Below are 15,340 nucleotides of genomic sequence, written 5' to 3'. Positions count from 1 at the left end.
TTCAGGATGCGGATAACCTAACCTCTCTGGTCGATACTTGGAGATGGGATGAGAGTCTTGACCATCAGGAGCAGGGCTTATTCTTAGTTGTGTCTCCAACTTCCTAGATGTGACTCTTTCTTTAATTTTTGGTCATTGCTGACAAGCGGTTCTACTTTTGCTCTACAACGCCTATTAATTTACAAGACAAGGCCTAAAGGCAAAACCTTTCCACAGAAAAGACTTGAAAGAGATAACCGATGTTCGTTGCAATCTAAAAATAAAAACGACGTTCTCTTACAGTTGGATTTCATTGTTATTTATAAATCCTAGATTTCCGATATTGGCTGACGAGTAGTTAGTTATTGATCAAATGTAAACAAACGTTCAACTGAGATGTTGTTTAACCGTCTCTCACGGTATTCAGACTGAGATTGGGCTTCAAGCACGGTCCTTGGGGTCCTTGAAGCCCAAGAGGCCAATTGATCAGATGCCCCCTCGACCGGCGTTGGCGTCCGTAGCTGCACATCGAGCGTGGAGACCACACTTTATGGGTCAAGGGGAACAAGCCCGGCCCCTTTGAATGATGCCTTGATATTCTCTTCTGTCATGGTGGCCTGAAATGCAGCGTAAAAGGCTGGAAAGAACTCGGTCTTCGAAACGTGTGTAATAGAGCATCTGATCAAATGCTCTATTTCTTTCCCATAGGCCCTCTTTAGCACACTGAAGCACACAACGTCAAGGGGCTGAAGTAGATGAGACGAATGAGGTGGCATGCAAAGCCGGATGATCTTGTTGTCATCGCAATATCTCTCGAATTCGATGGAGTGGTGACTTTCGTCAAGAGACGATAGGAACCAATTGATCGATTGGTCGTGTGCCGGCCAAAGTGCTTGAGCCACTCGAGACCAGTCTCGTTATCGGTCCAGCCATTTTGGGTCGTTGCAATAGCCCAATCGCCTAGGGGGTCACTTTCTCGGCAACAGTTGGCGAGGTGATATTGGCCCACACCGATGATAAACGGCGGGGTCGACCAGCCTTCCCCATTAATCACTTGGACTACTGTAATCCATTTCCAGTTTCCAGGCTGCACTGACTTTGGCTTTGAACACCTTGCTGAGCCCGTGACGACTATTCCGCTTGCAATCATGCCCATAACGAAGCCAGTCTCATCAAAGTTATAGATATCATCTGATCGGATGCCATACTTTGCGATTGTGTTCGCCACAAGCTGAAACCAATTGCGGATAATGGTTGGATCTTCGCGCTTAGCTCTCTGGTAGTCGTATTTCCGAAAAAAAACGCGTCTTGAGGTCTGGGTGTCGCTTGATGAAATTCGAAACCCAGCGCGTGCCGACGGGTGGCGTGTCGCGGTCAGCAAGCAATTGATCAGCCATTTCTTTAACACCATGAAGGCGGGGGGGAATCCTTGAGAATCGAGGTTGAGAATAAAGTTCTTAAGGATCTGTTCCTCTAGATCAGTTAGTCGACGCGATTTATTGAAGGTATCGCTTTGAGTTGGGTGCCTTGCTGGCGGCGACGTAGTCGACGCTCATCAATTTATAGGTCCTGGCGGCGCGTCGGATACTTGGATTTGGGTTATTTTGAAGGGCCTGAAGGGCCTGAAGGGTTCTAGCTTCAATAGTAGTAGCTGACATCTTAGGTTGTTGAGAATCAATTGATCAAATGAAAAGTTAGGTGTAGGAGGGAAAGGTTCGGCGCTCGCTTGACCGTGGCGCTCGGGTTACATGTACGTTATATATATCTCATAGTTCAAGTACTCAGGGGTTTACGAAGGGGAGAAAGGATGGAATACAAGCAATTCTACAACATGAACCATAAAACAACAATACCAAGTGTAAAAGCATGCGAATTTTTGGGATTATGAAAGGCAATTATTGTGTTGGAACTGCATGACAGGTGCCAGCTTCTACGTGGTCAATCTGTATCACAAGAGTACAGGGTTTAGAGAGATATATCAATGTTGCAAAGAAAATAATAAGATTTCACCAGTCTACATTATTAACGCCCACATCCTGAAGAAGCTTTGCTACTGGTTCACTCTTTTGCGAAGGGTACCTCCGAATATGAGCTATAATGAAGGTATTCCCTTACCAACGTGCCCTTGTTTAGTAGTTGAGAAAATATTGAAGCAGCTGCTTGAGATCTGATGTGGAGATCAAACCGAAGCGGTGAATGATACTTGACTACAAAAGCCTTGTGTTTCATCACTACTAGAAGCTCATGGAATGAAACTGCTTTCTAGCCCTGACCATTAGCGAGATACGTCCTGGCAAGTAACTGCTGGGAACTTCTAAGGCTAGGATGATCAACTACAAGAGTCTTCTCCTGTGCCGCGACGACACGCTCAAGCAATGGGATGGCCTTCTTGACTTGGTTGTCGCGAAGATACGCTCCTGCAAGAACATTCTGAGAAGCTAAAAAATTAGAATCATCAGCTCCAAGAGTCTTCTCCCGTGTCACGACGACATGCTCAAGCAATAGGATGGCCTTCTTGACTTGGTTGTCGCGAAGATACGCTCTTGCAAGCACATGCTGAGAAGACAGACGAGAAGGATCATCAACTGCAACAGTCTTCTCTCTTATCGCGACGACATGCTCAAGCAATGGGATGGCCTTCTCGACTTGGTTGTCGTGAAGATACGCTCTTGCAAGAACATGCTGAGAAGCTAAACGATTAACATGATGAACTGCGAGGATCTTCTCTCTTGTCGCGACGACATACTCAATCAATAGGATGGCCTTCTCGACTTGGTTGTCGTCAAGATACGCTCCTGCAAGAGCATGCTGAGAAGACAGACGAGAAGGATTATCGACTGCAAGAGTCTTCTCCTCTGTCGCGATGACATGCTCAAGCAATGGGATGGCCTTCTTGACTTGGTTGTCGCGAAGATACGCTGTTGCAAGAACATGCTGAGAAGCTAAACGATTAACATGATGAACTGCGAGGATCTTCTCTCTTGTCGCGACGACATACTCAATCAATAGGATGGCCTTCTTGACTTGGTTGTCGTCAAGATACGCTCTTGCAAGAACATGTTGAGAAGACAAACGATCAGGGTGATTAGCTGCGAGAGTCTTCTCCCGTGTTGCGACGACATGCTCAAGCAATGGGATGGCCTTCTTGACTTGTTTGTCGTCAAGATACGCTGCTGCAAGAGCATGTTTAGAAGACAGACAATCAGGATCATCAACTGCAACAGTCTTCTCTCTTATCGCGACATGCTCAGGCAATGATATGGCCTTCTCATGCTCCTGGTTTAGACGATATGCTCTTGCAAGCTCATGTTGGCATTGCAGAATGAAATAATTTGATCCAGTTCCTTGTCTTGTCGAAATTGCAAACTCAAACAACTTGATAGACTCTTGATATGTATCATCTCTTAGCAAAAGTCTACCCATCGAGTATGCCAAGTCAGAGGCCAATACGGAGGTGTCTTTTTCCCTTTCAAAAACCCGACGTGCATGAGGCAAGTATTGTCGGCAAATGTGGCGGTTCTCCCGCTCGTAAGTCGGGAGCACTGAGATGATATGCCTTAGGGTGCTCGATCTTTGTTCCTCGCGATTCCCTTGGCTTTCGAACCACAGCTTTGTTGTTAGGTGCACCAAGCTGTGCATATCGAAAAGATCACGGGCTTTCTGCCTGCGAAGGAAGCCATATGACGTTAATATTCTAATGGCGGTAGTCATTTCTTCCTTTGTCTTGAACTTTGGAAAAATCGTTCGGGGGATAGCTTTCGCATCGATCTGTGAGATGAACTCAAGTAATCTCGCTGCTAACTGAGAGGCTTTCTCAATTTGCTTAAACGTAATAACCCAAGCAATGACTATAGCACCCTGCGAAGGTTCATGATGAGCTTGATCAAAGTGCTTATCTTTCAGCAATTGAACTTCATCAGCCTCCGTAGATCTCAGAAGGTCGAGATATTGACTAGGGGAGATGCGTCTCTGACAAATGTAATCGGCAGCCTGTGCCATTGCCAAGGGCAGATAGCAGAGCTCTTCGGCGATAGCTTTTAACAAGTCTTGGACATCGGCTCCCGGTAAACCTTGCACGCTTCGCTTTAAGATGGTTCTCGACTCATCAAGCGACATCCCGTCCATTTTAATAAGCTTAGAATGGTCGTTCACAGCTAACCCAGCCACCTCGGCGGATCGTGTCGTGAAAAGGATCCGTCCTATTGCACTCTGTGGAAGAAAATCACAGATTCCGTTTCCTGCCGGATCCTCAAAGACGTCAATATCGTCAACATTGTCAACAACCAGAAACCAATTCCCAGATTTCTCTGACTTCAAGTAATGATTCACTAGTTCCTTTGGGTCTTTATCGTTAGACACTTTGATCCCGAACTCTTTGACGCGCTCTTTGATTTCGAACTCTTCAACAAGCGTTTTACAAGCATCTTCAAATCCAGACGTGTTGGCACCTGTAAGCCACAAGATAGAATATTCAGGCTTGGCCTTTTTCACCCAATACGCAAGATTCAGGGCTACTTGGGTTTTACCTGCACCACCGAGACCTACAAGTGCAACCTTCTGGAAGCTAGTTGCAGCGAAGAGTTTTTCTTTCAATGTAGCGAGGAAATCTTCACGCCCAACAAAGTGACGGTTTTCATCGAAGGGAATATAATGAACCGGTTTGTGACCTACAAATGTAAAGATCGTTAGTTAAGTAAACACCAAAAAGCTTGTTTTCGTACTAACCTTCACATTCTTTAGCCTTTGTTGTGGTGCGAGGGCCATTCTCTCGCTTTGTGGGCTGCATCAGGACTCCGGGAATGTTGCCCATGGCTGAAATGAACTTATGGATAGCCGCTTCGTGTTCTCGCAGATAGTTGTTGGTGTGTGCTGATATTTCGCTCGCAAGCTCCCAATCTGAAAGAGTGACGTCCCCCAGGCCATTCTCAACATTGAACCGATGATACATTCCAGTGTTACCATACTGTTTCATCAGGCGCAACTCAGCAGCTTTCGAGCTTAGAGACATTTTCTTTAGCGCTTCGATAATGGACTTCCTCGTTTCTCCAATTTCAACGACATCACCAAGACCTGTACCAAGACTGAGAACAAGCATCTGTCGGTCTTGGCAAAGTCCTTTGGCCTCTACAATAAGACTCTCACATGGGTTATTGTGACCAAAGCCTGCGTCAATAAACTCGATTTTGTCTCTACCGAGTTTCATTGGCTCGAAAAAGGTGCTGGCTGCAGATGTGGCTCTAGCGACCTCCCAAATCTTACACTCGGACAAGCCAGTGGTTTTGGCATATGTCTTGAAAAGTGTTGGCAAGGCTTCGATGTTGGCCTTGGTTATAGCTAATACAACACTGCAAATAAGAGTGAAATGTTAGATGCTGATTGACCCTCACAGCGTATGTGCTCGAAACTTACGTCTTGGTGCTTGATTCATCATAGAAGTGTAGATTCTCGTGCTCACAAGTATTGGCTGTGGGTATCCCCATGCTCGGTTGCTCTCTACACGTTGGCGAAACGCAGTTTTCTCGTATTGCCTGCTTAATCGCATTCTCCAAATTCTCGGCTGAGAAGGCATACGGGGAGGATTCTGGGAGACTGATTTCGTGCTTTTGAGCGAACGCCGTTTGGGCAAGTCTTTTATACGCCCGGATGCATTGATCGACGGTCATTTCCAGCCGACCAAGCATGATCGCAATGATGCTATCGAAAAAAGGAGTGAGCAAAGGGTCCATCATTCTGGGTATGGTGAGAAGCATACCCTCCTGTACTCGTGCCACCAATGAGGTCAAATCTTTCACACGGCTTTGGCAATATCGGCAGCACTTCAGACTTTTGGATGCCTTCCATGATTGCTTCGAGAATCAGTAGACTAGACAATCCGCGGATACCACCGCCATCTATGGAGGTTAGCTTGCTTAAACTTTAGCCTGCAAGGATATGATCAGCATACCAAAAGAGAGGACCGCGAATGGCCGCGAGGGCAGCATAGTTGTGCTCATTTTAGCTTTTCTAGCGAAAAAACACCAAGGCAAATATATGTTAATGGAATTAGATAGAGTGAAAACAAAAGATTCGCCAACAATGTAAACGAAGTGTGGTTCAGGGTCTTCTTTTAACGTTCAGTCACTGCTCACAAGAATGAAGAAAGCAGCAAAAGGGGGTCACTATGGAGAGCAAAAGACAAACGAGAAAAGGTGAGAAGGTGAGAAGGTGAAAAGATCAATCATCATTTAGCAACATTGATGCCCAACGCTTGCTCCCTACCCAGTCTATCAGTCACATGAGGACCATACATATATGCACGGTATTATTGATGATTGGCTAGGCATACAACATATCCACGCCCGACTGATATGGTGGTTGTATTGAGTTTCGGAGACATTATGCAGGCCTGCTCCAAGGTGCTTATAACAAACACACTTAGCGCTAAGGAGATTAGGACTACGAATCTAGGTATGATGTTGTTTCGCGAAACAACATAGCGTATATCCTAAACGCCAGAGCATCTAATACAGAATAGATACCCGGTGCAAGCCAGCTATTTTCCACTGTGTGCAGTTATCACCACTCTTCTAGTCTTATCGCTGTTAATTTCCTATTCATTGTTAACACTAGTTTTCGTAGCTTACCTGGGGATGATTTTAGGTTGCAGCGCTGAAGGACCCAGAACGACAACTCTACCCTGACCAATCCAACCTACTCTTGTCCTAAGACTCACTAAGCCAAAGCAATTTATGGTAGATAAGATGATGGCTGTCAGCCAGATTGTATCCGATTTTACAATAACCTCCACAGAGGCCGAGTCAGAAGAATGTAACTCTGCCTAGTGCTGGAAACTGGACCAGAGTTCCCCCTATTCTGACTAAAACCTAAAGAAAGCCTAACTAATTCAATTTTGTGAACAATAGAGCAAGATTACATTATCTCTTCACTATTGCTATGCATCTATCCAGAACCCCGCTTAGGAGCGGCCCCATTCCTGCTATCAGTACTCCCTGGAAGAACAGCAGCCAGGGGCTTTCGGTAAAATCTGAAACGGCATATGACGTATGATCTATTTCTCATTTCTAGTCCTCCACCCTTGGATACACGCTGCATTCTTATAAACTGCAAGGCAAATATCGCTGACACAAGTTGTATCAGCAAAAACACCAAGACCATCATCACACACACGTAGACTTCATACTAATCTTAGCTTCATATGACCCGCTCTGCCAACATCAACATTTACAAGCAACTGCGAATAGCCCGTGTGTCTACTGTGGAGTCACTACTGCCTTCACACTAACGTTGCTGTTAAAGCTCGGACAATACTAGAGTAGACACCTTTTTCCGTAAACAGTAGATCCGAGATTGCTGTTGTCTTATCGCTACCCTAGATGTGACTGACTGTATGTCCAATGAGATTCCCAGGGGACTCGAAACAGACACGATGGACGTGAGGCAAGACAGGATACTTGTGATATTCCCTTTGAGCATTCTCCGGGGCTTGCAACGCTACTTTTTCAGGGCTCTACCCTGGCAGGCCATGAATTTTAAGGCATATCTATTTGTCTTCTGTAGCGCCTATTTACAAGACAAGACATGAAGGCAAAACCTTTCCACAGAAAAAGCTCGAACAAGATAAGCCATGCTCGTCGCGATCCAGAAACCAAAAATACCATCTTTTACAGTTAGATTTCACTGTTGGTTATAAATCCTAGCTTTCCGATATTGGCTAACCAGCATGCATGTTGTGCTATTCTAGCAAGACATTGTATTTTCCAGAAGTAAACCGTACCACACCTTTAAGCGCTGGATAAGGGATACTTTGCTTGAGAAGAAAATCCAAGGGTCAACAAGGCAAAGCTGGGCCCTGGTTCCTTCGCCTAGGCTGGGGGCTTTTCAGCATTGACCAAGAAACAGAGAAAGTGTCTGGGAAGTAGAGATAAAACTAGAGTCAGGGGTCGGCTGACAAGAGTAACCCCTGCTCCCGATGATCAAGACCAGGCGTTCTAGAAGGGAGAGGTTATCCGCACCCTGAAGGCAGACTTTATTGAAATTCCCGTTTGCAGGCAGATCCCTCCTGATCAAAACTTGCACAATCTGTTTAGATCCGATAACTCCTGTATCTCCTAATAGTATGTACGTTTGACCCTGTCAACCTTCATCTGATCTGTAATATGTTGTCTGGTTTAATGGTTGAAGAGTCAGTTTATTGAATGAAAAGTTAGATGTAGGGGTGAAAAGTGCGACGCATACTTGCCTGTGACACGCCCTCACCATGTACGTTAAATGTATTTTCTACCCAGAGAAACAATAGCCTCCTCAAACGCATGCATCATTTCATTGTACAGTTTGTCCACAGCTTCAGGCGAGCCATCAGTTCCTGTCCAAATTGCTTCATCCCGTAGGGGAAAAAGAATCCTGCGGAGATCTTTAGCCAGCGGTCTAAGAGGGTAGAATTCGGAGCTAAATTCCTCCAAGAAACCTTCAAATCTATCTTGATCCATGTCAAGAGTCTTGCACGCCGCTAATTCCTTCCAGTTGCCATTGCTCCATTGTCGACTTGCTTGTCTTTGGAGGATTCTCCATACGGTTAGTTATGATTGTCCATAGGAAAACATAAAGGAAGGACTCTAGGTCATGCCGATAAGTGTGGTCTTCGGCCTTCAGAACGCCAATAGCCATAAATGGTTTGGTACCGATAATTCTGCGCTCTGTTCCTGATTCTTCGGTGAGATCGATTGAAGAGTCAAGGTCGATTAGAATCCCCTTTGGCTTCCCTTCATCCTGGCCATCGACAATAATAATATTACCCGGTGATATATCTTGGTGAAGAATCTTGGCGTCATTATGGAGTGATCTATGACACTTAATGGCATCACGGAATACTTGCAGTAATTCTGTAAGAGACTGAAAAGTGTGAAGGGGTCTTCCAAGAGGAGAAGTAACAATGCAAGCAAGGATACGATTTTGAAAGAGGTTTTTGGTTTCTTCTGTACATTCAATAAGCCCATCAGCATTGCAAGTGACTTCCTGTTGTCGTTTTCCGAAATTGTCACAACTCTCACGAGGGTCCATCTTGATGAATTTTCTGTGTGCTCCCCACTGGAGACCCTGACGCAAACTTTTCGTACTTTCAACTTCTTTGTAATAATCAAGGGAGACGGCACCCCAGACTGATTTCTCCTTGGTTAGACGTAGAAGTTGATCCTCTGGACGGTCATTGGCCAAATGCCATTTGAACTTCAGGACATAATTCCATCGATCCGAGTCAGGCACTTTAGCGCGGTAGCAGGTTGTCCCAGGGCCAACAAGGCCTTCATCGGATGCAATTGGCCGGCTGTCGATATAGAGCTTTCCCAAAGAGAACGCCGTTATATTGTCAAGAAGAATATAGTCGCCACCCTCATCTGCCTCAATAGTGATGACATTCCCCAGGTCTTGGTCTGTCATCCGTTGGTAGTTAAGAATAATAGAGAGGAATGGGACGAAATCATCCCGAATGTCGAGTACATGGCCACAATATAGGCCAGATCGATCGAAGATCCAAAATTCGATTAGTGAACCACGAATGTAGAAGCCATGGAGGAAGAACCGGGTGGGCTGACTGGCAAATACTTGGTGTGCAGACTGGCAGAGACGCAATAATCCATACTGATAGCTAACGTCACTATGCTGGTAGAACTGGCCAATAGCCTGAACATGATTCCATTTTATCTGATTGTCCAAGGGTGGGGAAGTGGACATGTTCAAGAGAAAACGTGCACTGTCATTAGCGTTCTTGTGTTCGGATGATTCATTATCGCTAGATACACCCCACGAGCCTCGAGCGCCGTCAATCTCCTGTGATACATAGGTGGAAAACCATTGCAAGAAATTTTCAGGTAATGGGGCAGCTGATGGAATGGCATAGCGGCTGATCACTGTTCCAGCTTCTTGAATTTCTAATGAAGCATTTTGATGGACATATTGAAACTTGTTGAAGTATTTTTTGATGAATCCGCTCGTGGGGCCATGAATATGGCCATCAATGTTGTTGAGAATTTCTTGATTGAGCATTGTGGAGAATAGGGAAGCTGGAGAATGATTCTGCATAGTCAATGGAGCACACTGTATAGTATGAATGGTAGTGGATAGTTGAGGCTGAGGACTCTAGGAAATTTTGAACAGTAGCCTCATCAGCTACCTCGGATCGTACTGTGTCTATGAAGTTGGCAAGACTCCCTAGTTTCGAAGTTATGGTGGAGAAGAGGGAAAGCTGATTTGGGTTGGAAGTAACTAATGCTGAGAGGAAAACAGAAAGACACTTTTATACCTAACTTAGGGTTCATACCGAGGGAAGTCAGGGCACAGCTTCTGACAGGTGCAGACATATACCTACAACCTACAGGTGGCTACACGGGAATCAAGCTTATGTGAGCATCAGATTTTACGCACTCTGATTGGCTAGAAACTTTTCTGTTACCTCTCTCACCAGCCAATCCTATGGGTGAATAACAAGCCTTGCATTGCTGGTATTGGCGTTTTTGCTGACGCAAGTTGTATCAGAGATATTTGCCTTGCAGCCTGTATCCAAGGATGTAGGACTAGAAATGAGAAATAGATCATACGTCATATGCCGCTTCAGATTTTACTGAAAGCCCCTGGCTGCTGTTCTTCCAGGGAGTACTGATAGCAGGAACGGGCCGCTCCTACGCAGGGTTCTGGATAGATGCATAGCAATAGACTTGGTGAAGAGATAATGTAACCTTGCTCTATTGTTTACAAAATTGAACTAGGCTTTTGTAAATTCAAATATGCGTTGTCATTCAAACTATCAAACTATCTAGATTCTAAGCAGAAGAGGGGTAGAGAAGTACATACCCCTGACAACAACCAGAAGGATCATCGTGCAGGGTCTGTCAGCTGACCAGTCATGTGACACACCCTGGTCTCGAGGACTCACAGAATGTCTGCCTCTTACACTCCCCCCATTCGGGAGTATCGAGCCAACAGAACCCACTGCATTAACTACCTAATTTGCTGCCAAGTCAGCCTAACAACCGAATCCCCCCATTCTACACGCAGACTCAAACGGCAGCTGGCTCAGCTGTCTCGTTCTTCTTCTTGTCGGCAAGGCCATGAAGCATGCGCCCACCCAGCCTTTGAAATGCTGGTGCTGGCAGCGCCTTGGTAAATATGTCGGCCAACTGGTTGGCTGTGTGAACATAATCGTACCGTAGAAAGCCTTCACGCACCTGCTCCCTGAAGGTGTGCACTTTAATCATAAAGTGCCGAGCGGCTGTCGTTGTGTTCTTGCTGTGAGCAATTTTCAACGCGCCCTCATTGTCACCGTACAGCTGAATCTGACTGTCGAATCCAGCTTCGTGAACAAAATTGGCAATCCACCGTAGGTGTTGCCCGGTGGCATACGCAGCCACGTACTCAGACTCAGCCGTCGAAGGTATTGCAGTCTTGTGACGTCGAGACGCCCAACTGACTGGCGCACCTGCCATCAGCACCACAAATCCCCACGAGCTGTGGCCATTTACCTCTTCATCCTGCAATGATGCATCAGCATATGCGATGATAGGTACAGGTAGGCCCTTGGCCCAACCCTCTGGCCTACGGTACCTCAGTCCGTAGTCCCCCTTGTCAACCAGGTACCGCAGCATACGCTTTGAGGTCTGCATATGCTTTTCACACGGCGCCTGCAAGTACTTGCTGTGTTGTGAGATGGCAAAGCTCAAATCAGGCCGCGTCATGGTCGCAAGGTAATTCAGCTTGCCCATTCGCTTGCCATACTGCAACTTTCCATCCTCATCAAGCACCTCGTCTGTGCCCTCCACGCCCAAAGTCAGCTTCTTCTCAATGGGTGTCAGCACAGCGTTGGCATTTAGCATGCCCTCCTTCTCAAGGATGCTCTGCAGGTATGTTTTCTGTGATACAATGACCTCGAGGTCTCGGTTGCCAGCCTCGCCAGCCTCCCCCCTTGTGCACAAAACATCCATGCCCAACAGCCATTCAGGCTGACCAAGCAACTTGGTTTTGAATTTGCCGGTGACTGCCTTCTCAAAGGCATCAACCGCTGACTCAGGACCGGCATACAACATGTCATCCACGTGTGACACGGCCACAACACCGTTGCCCACCAACGATGCCTGATCACATTGCATGGCCTTGTAGCCATGGCTTCGCAACTCCTCAAACAGAGTCAGTTGCCACTGACGGCCAGCCTGCTTGAGGCCGTACAGTGCTCGGCGCAACCAAATGAAGGTCGTCGGCGTCCAACCCAAAGCCTTTGCCTTCTCTGGATGCCGTCTGAAATACCAACTCATCATCGGTGGTTGGCGTGCGTAAATGTCCTCCTTCAAGATGCCATACAAGAAGGCAGCGACAATGTCAAGTTGACGCAGTACCCAATCCATGAGAACTGCCAACGCTAACAGCATACGCCAACTGTCAGCGCCAGAGGTAAAGGCTTTGGTTTCGGCATAATCAAGCCCGAGGCGCTGCATGAAGCCACGCGCCACCAATCTAGCCTTCTTCTTTACCTCTTCAAGCTGAGCACCCAACTTGCGTTGAAGTACCCACTTCAAGTCGATAGCACGTTTGCCCTTTGGCAACTGCTCGACAAACGCCAGCACATCCATCTGAATCAGCTGGTCGATTTCAACAGCGATGGCGTCTTGCCAGGCGCCAGCCTCGCCACCATCCATGGCGGCCTTCAGTGTCGGAAAGACATGAGGGTCTTGCTGTAGAATCTTCTTGGTACTACGCTTCACTGCGTATACCTCACACACGTGGTCAGCATAGTCAGTCATCCAAGATGCCAACTCAGCCTGCTCACTGTCGTGATCGATTATCGCCAGGACCTCATCGTGGGTCATAGGCAGCAACGGTCGTGCCTTTGGCGGGCGCCCTCGGCGCTCTGAACTCTCCACAGGAGAAAAGTCTTGCATTCCACTGACATCACCGAGTGTCGTCAATTCGGCACTTGCACCTCCCTTGTTGGTGCTCTCAGCTGGCATCTCCAGCTGGATGTCCTCAATGGATGCCTGCGTGTCAACCAGGTGACCACGCTCGTCAGTCTCAACTGACAACTTCTTGGACTTACGCCAAACACCCTTCGGCCAAGATCTCATGACGTCAACGTCGTCATTCGACAGGTCTTCAAAGATGTGTAAGCTATTTGACGTGACAACCTGCTTACGCTCCTTCACCCATACGCGGTAAAGGTGATGGCCACTGTAGCCCACCAAAATGCCTTCTTCACCCTTGGCCTGCAACTTACTCGTGCGCAATTGCAGCAGCTTCGCGTCTGGTATACGCACCACGCACCGCGAGCCCAACGTGCGTAGATGACCAATGTCATGCACATACGGGGTTGCGTGCAAGGCAACGTGCCAACGTGCCAAAGGGGACATGCCAGTCTCAACACTGACCACCACATTGTGTAGGTAGGCCACTGACTTGGCAATTTCGGGCCACAATGCCAACGGAATGTTCCGGTGAATCATTAGCGTACGCATACGCACCAACATAGCCTTGACAGTCCTCTCACTGCGGCCATTCTGGGCCGGTGAGTACGTCGGGGAAGTCCGAATGTCAGCCCCGACCGAACGCACAAAAGCAGTCAACTCCTGAATGTTGACATCTGTGCCGTTATCGACAGTGATTCTCTTCAACTGTCTACCCGTCTGGTTGCGGTACCACGTGCTATATCGTGGTCTGCATGACAAGGTAACCGTGTAACTGAAGGACGCATCTTCTTCAGCTCACATCGCGTGCGGTAAACATTCTGTAGGTCCTTCTTCATGGCCTTCAGTGCTTCCGCGGCCTGGGCGTCATTGCCCTGGCCCAACTGGTCTCGTAGACCCGCCGCATCGTCTCCATCTTCGCCCTCAGCATCCTCGTACCGCCCGTCCTCTGACAGGCGGTCGTCAACGTCGGAGGCACCTGCCTCATTATTGGTGTTGAATTGGTCGCGTGATTCGTCACGGACAGATGCTCTAGCATCGCGTGCTTAGGACATGGTCTCGATTGTCGGTTGTGCAGCGCCTCGGCGTCAGCACGGTCAATTGAAAATAGGATTTTCGCCGTACTAGTCACCGCGGTGATCTAGTAATTCCATTTAGTTTTTGTGTAGTATAGCTCTACCGGGCTCATAACCTGTAAATTCAAATATGCGTTATCATTCAAACTATCGAACTATCTAGATTCTAAGCAGAAGAGGGGTAGAGAAGTACATACCCCTGACAACAACCAGAAGGATCATCGTGCAGGGTCTGTCAGCTGACCAGTCATGTGACACACCCTGGTCTCGAGGACTCACAGAATGTCTGCCTCTTACAGCTTTCTTTAGTTTTTAATCAAAATAGGGGGTACTCTGGTCCGGTTTCTAGCACTAGGCTCTGTGGAGGTATTGTAAAATGGGATACAATCTGACTGACAGCCATCATTTTATCTACCATAAATTGCTTTGGCTTGGTGAGTCCTAGGACAAGAGTAGGTTAGATTGGGCAGGGAAGAGTGTCGTTCTGGGTCCTTCAGCGCCGTCACCTATAATTATCCCCAGGTAAGCTACGAAAACTAGTGCTAACAATGAATAGGAAATTAACAGCGATAAGCACTAGGAGAGTCGTGATAACTGTACGCAGCGGAAAATAGCTGGCTTGCACCAGGTATCCATTCTGTATCAGATGCTCTGGCGTTCAGGATAGAGGCGCCGTATCGTTTCGCGAAACAACATCACTCCTAGATTCGTAGTCCTAATCTCCTTAGTGCCAAGTGTGTTATAAGCACCTTGAAGCAGGCCTGTATAATGTCCCCGAAACCACCATATCAGTTGGGCGTCGATATATTATATGCCTAGCCAATCATCAACAATACCGCGCATATGCATGGCCTTCACATGACTTATAGGCTGGGTAGGGAGCAAGTCTTGGGCATCAATGCTGCTAAATGATGATTGATCTTTTCACCTTCTCACCTCCTCACCTTTTCTCGCTTGTCTTTTGCTCTCCATGGTGACCCCCTTTTGCTACCTTCTTCATTCTTGTGAGCAGCGACTGAACATTAAAAGAAGACCCTGAACCACACTTCGTTTACATTTTTGGCGAATCTTTTGTTTTTACTCTATCTAATTCCATTTATATACATTTGCCTGGTCTTTTTTCGATAGAAAAGCTAAAATGAGCGCAACTATGCCGCCCCCGCGGCCATTCGTGGTCCTCTCTCTTGGTATGCTGATCGTATCCTTGCAGGCTAAAGTTTAAGCTAACCTCCGTAGATGGTGGTGGTATCCGCGGATTGTCTAGTCTGCTGATTCTCGAAACAATAATGGAAGGCATTAAAAAGTCTGAACGGCTGCAGATTTTGCCAAAGCCGTGTGAAAGATTTG

At 47.0% G+C, this 15,340-nt stretch overlaps 4 protein-coding genes across 4 annotated transcripts; all 4 read right to left on the bottom strand.

Moving 5' to 3' along the window:
- Positions 1-527: 527 nt before the first annotated feature.
- HOO65_050513 (uncharacterized protein) lies at positions 528-1,637 on the bottom strand (the record flags this gene model as incomplete). The annotated part of the gene is made up of 3 exons (XM_071003458.1): positions 528-632; positions 704-1,509; positions 1,568-1,637. 3 exons carry the CDS (start codon positions 1,635-1,637, stop codon positions 528-530), a joined length of 981 nt encoding a protein of 326 aa, XP_070858572.1.
- Positions 1,638-2,241: 604 nt separating this feature from the next.
- Positions 2,242-5,972, bottom strand: HOO65_050512 (pyruvate kinase; the record flags this gene model as incomplete). The annotated part of the gene is made up of 5 exons (XM_071003118.1): positions 2,242-4,646; positions 4,705-5,324; positions 5,389-5,673; positions 5,732-5,870; positions 5,924-5,972. The coding sequence occupies 5 exons, from the start codon at positions 5,970-5,972 to the stop codon at positions 2,242-2,244; spliced, it is 3,498 nt and encodes a 1,165-aa protein (XP_070858571.1).
- Positions 5,973-8,466: 2,494 nt separating this feature from the next.
- HOO65_050511 (uncharacterized protein) lies at positions 8,467-10,017 on the bottom strand (the record flags this gene model as incomplete). The annotated part of the gene is made up of 1 exon (XM_071000926.1): positions 8,467-10,017. One exon carries the CDS (start codon positions 10,015-10,017, stop codon positions 8,467-8,469), a length of 1,551 nt encoding a protein of 516 aa, XP_070858570.1.
- A 1,010-nt stretch (positions 10,018-11,027) lies between these two features.
- On the bottom strand, positions 11,028-14,215 carry HOO65_050510 (Copia protease; the record flags this gene model as incomplete). The annotated part of the gene is made up of 3 exons (XM_071003154.1): positions 11,028-13,629; positions 13,686-13,962; positions 14,191-14,215. 3 exons carry the CDS (start codon positions 14,213-14,215, stop codon positions 11,028-11,030), a joined length of 2,904 nt encoding a protein of 967 aa, XP_070858569.1.
- Between the last annotated feature and the right edge of the window lie 1,125 nt (positions 14,216-15,340).

The sequence above is a fragment of the Ceratocystis lukuohia genome (assembly GCF_044167205.1).
Source record: "Ceratocystis lukuohia strain C4212 chromosome Unknown Supercontig5_pilon, whole genome shotgun sequence".
Lineage (NCBI taxonomy): Eukaryota > Fungi > Ascomycota > Sordariomycetes > Microascales > Ceratocystidaceae > Ceratocystis > Ceratocystis lukuohia.
The sequence above is the reverse complement of the archived record's forward strand: the minus strand, read 5'-3'. Positions and strand labels throughout refer to the sequence as shown.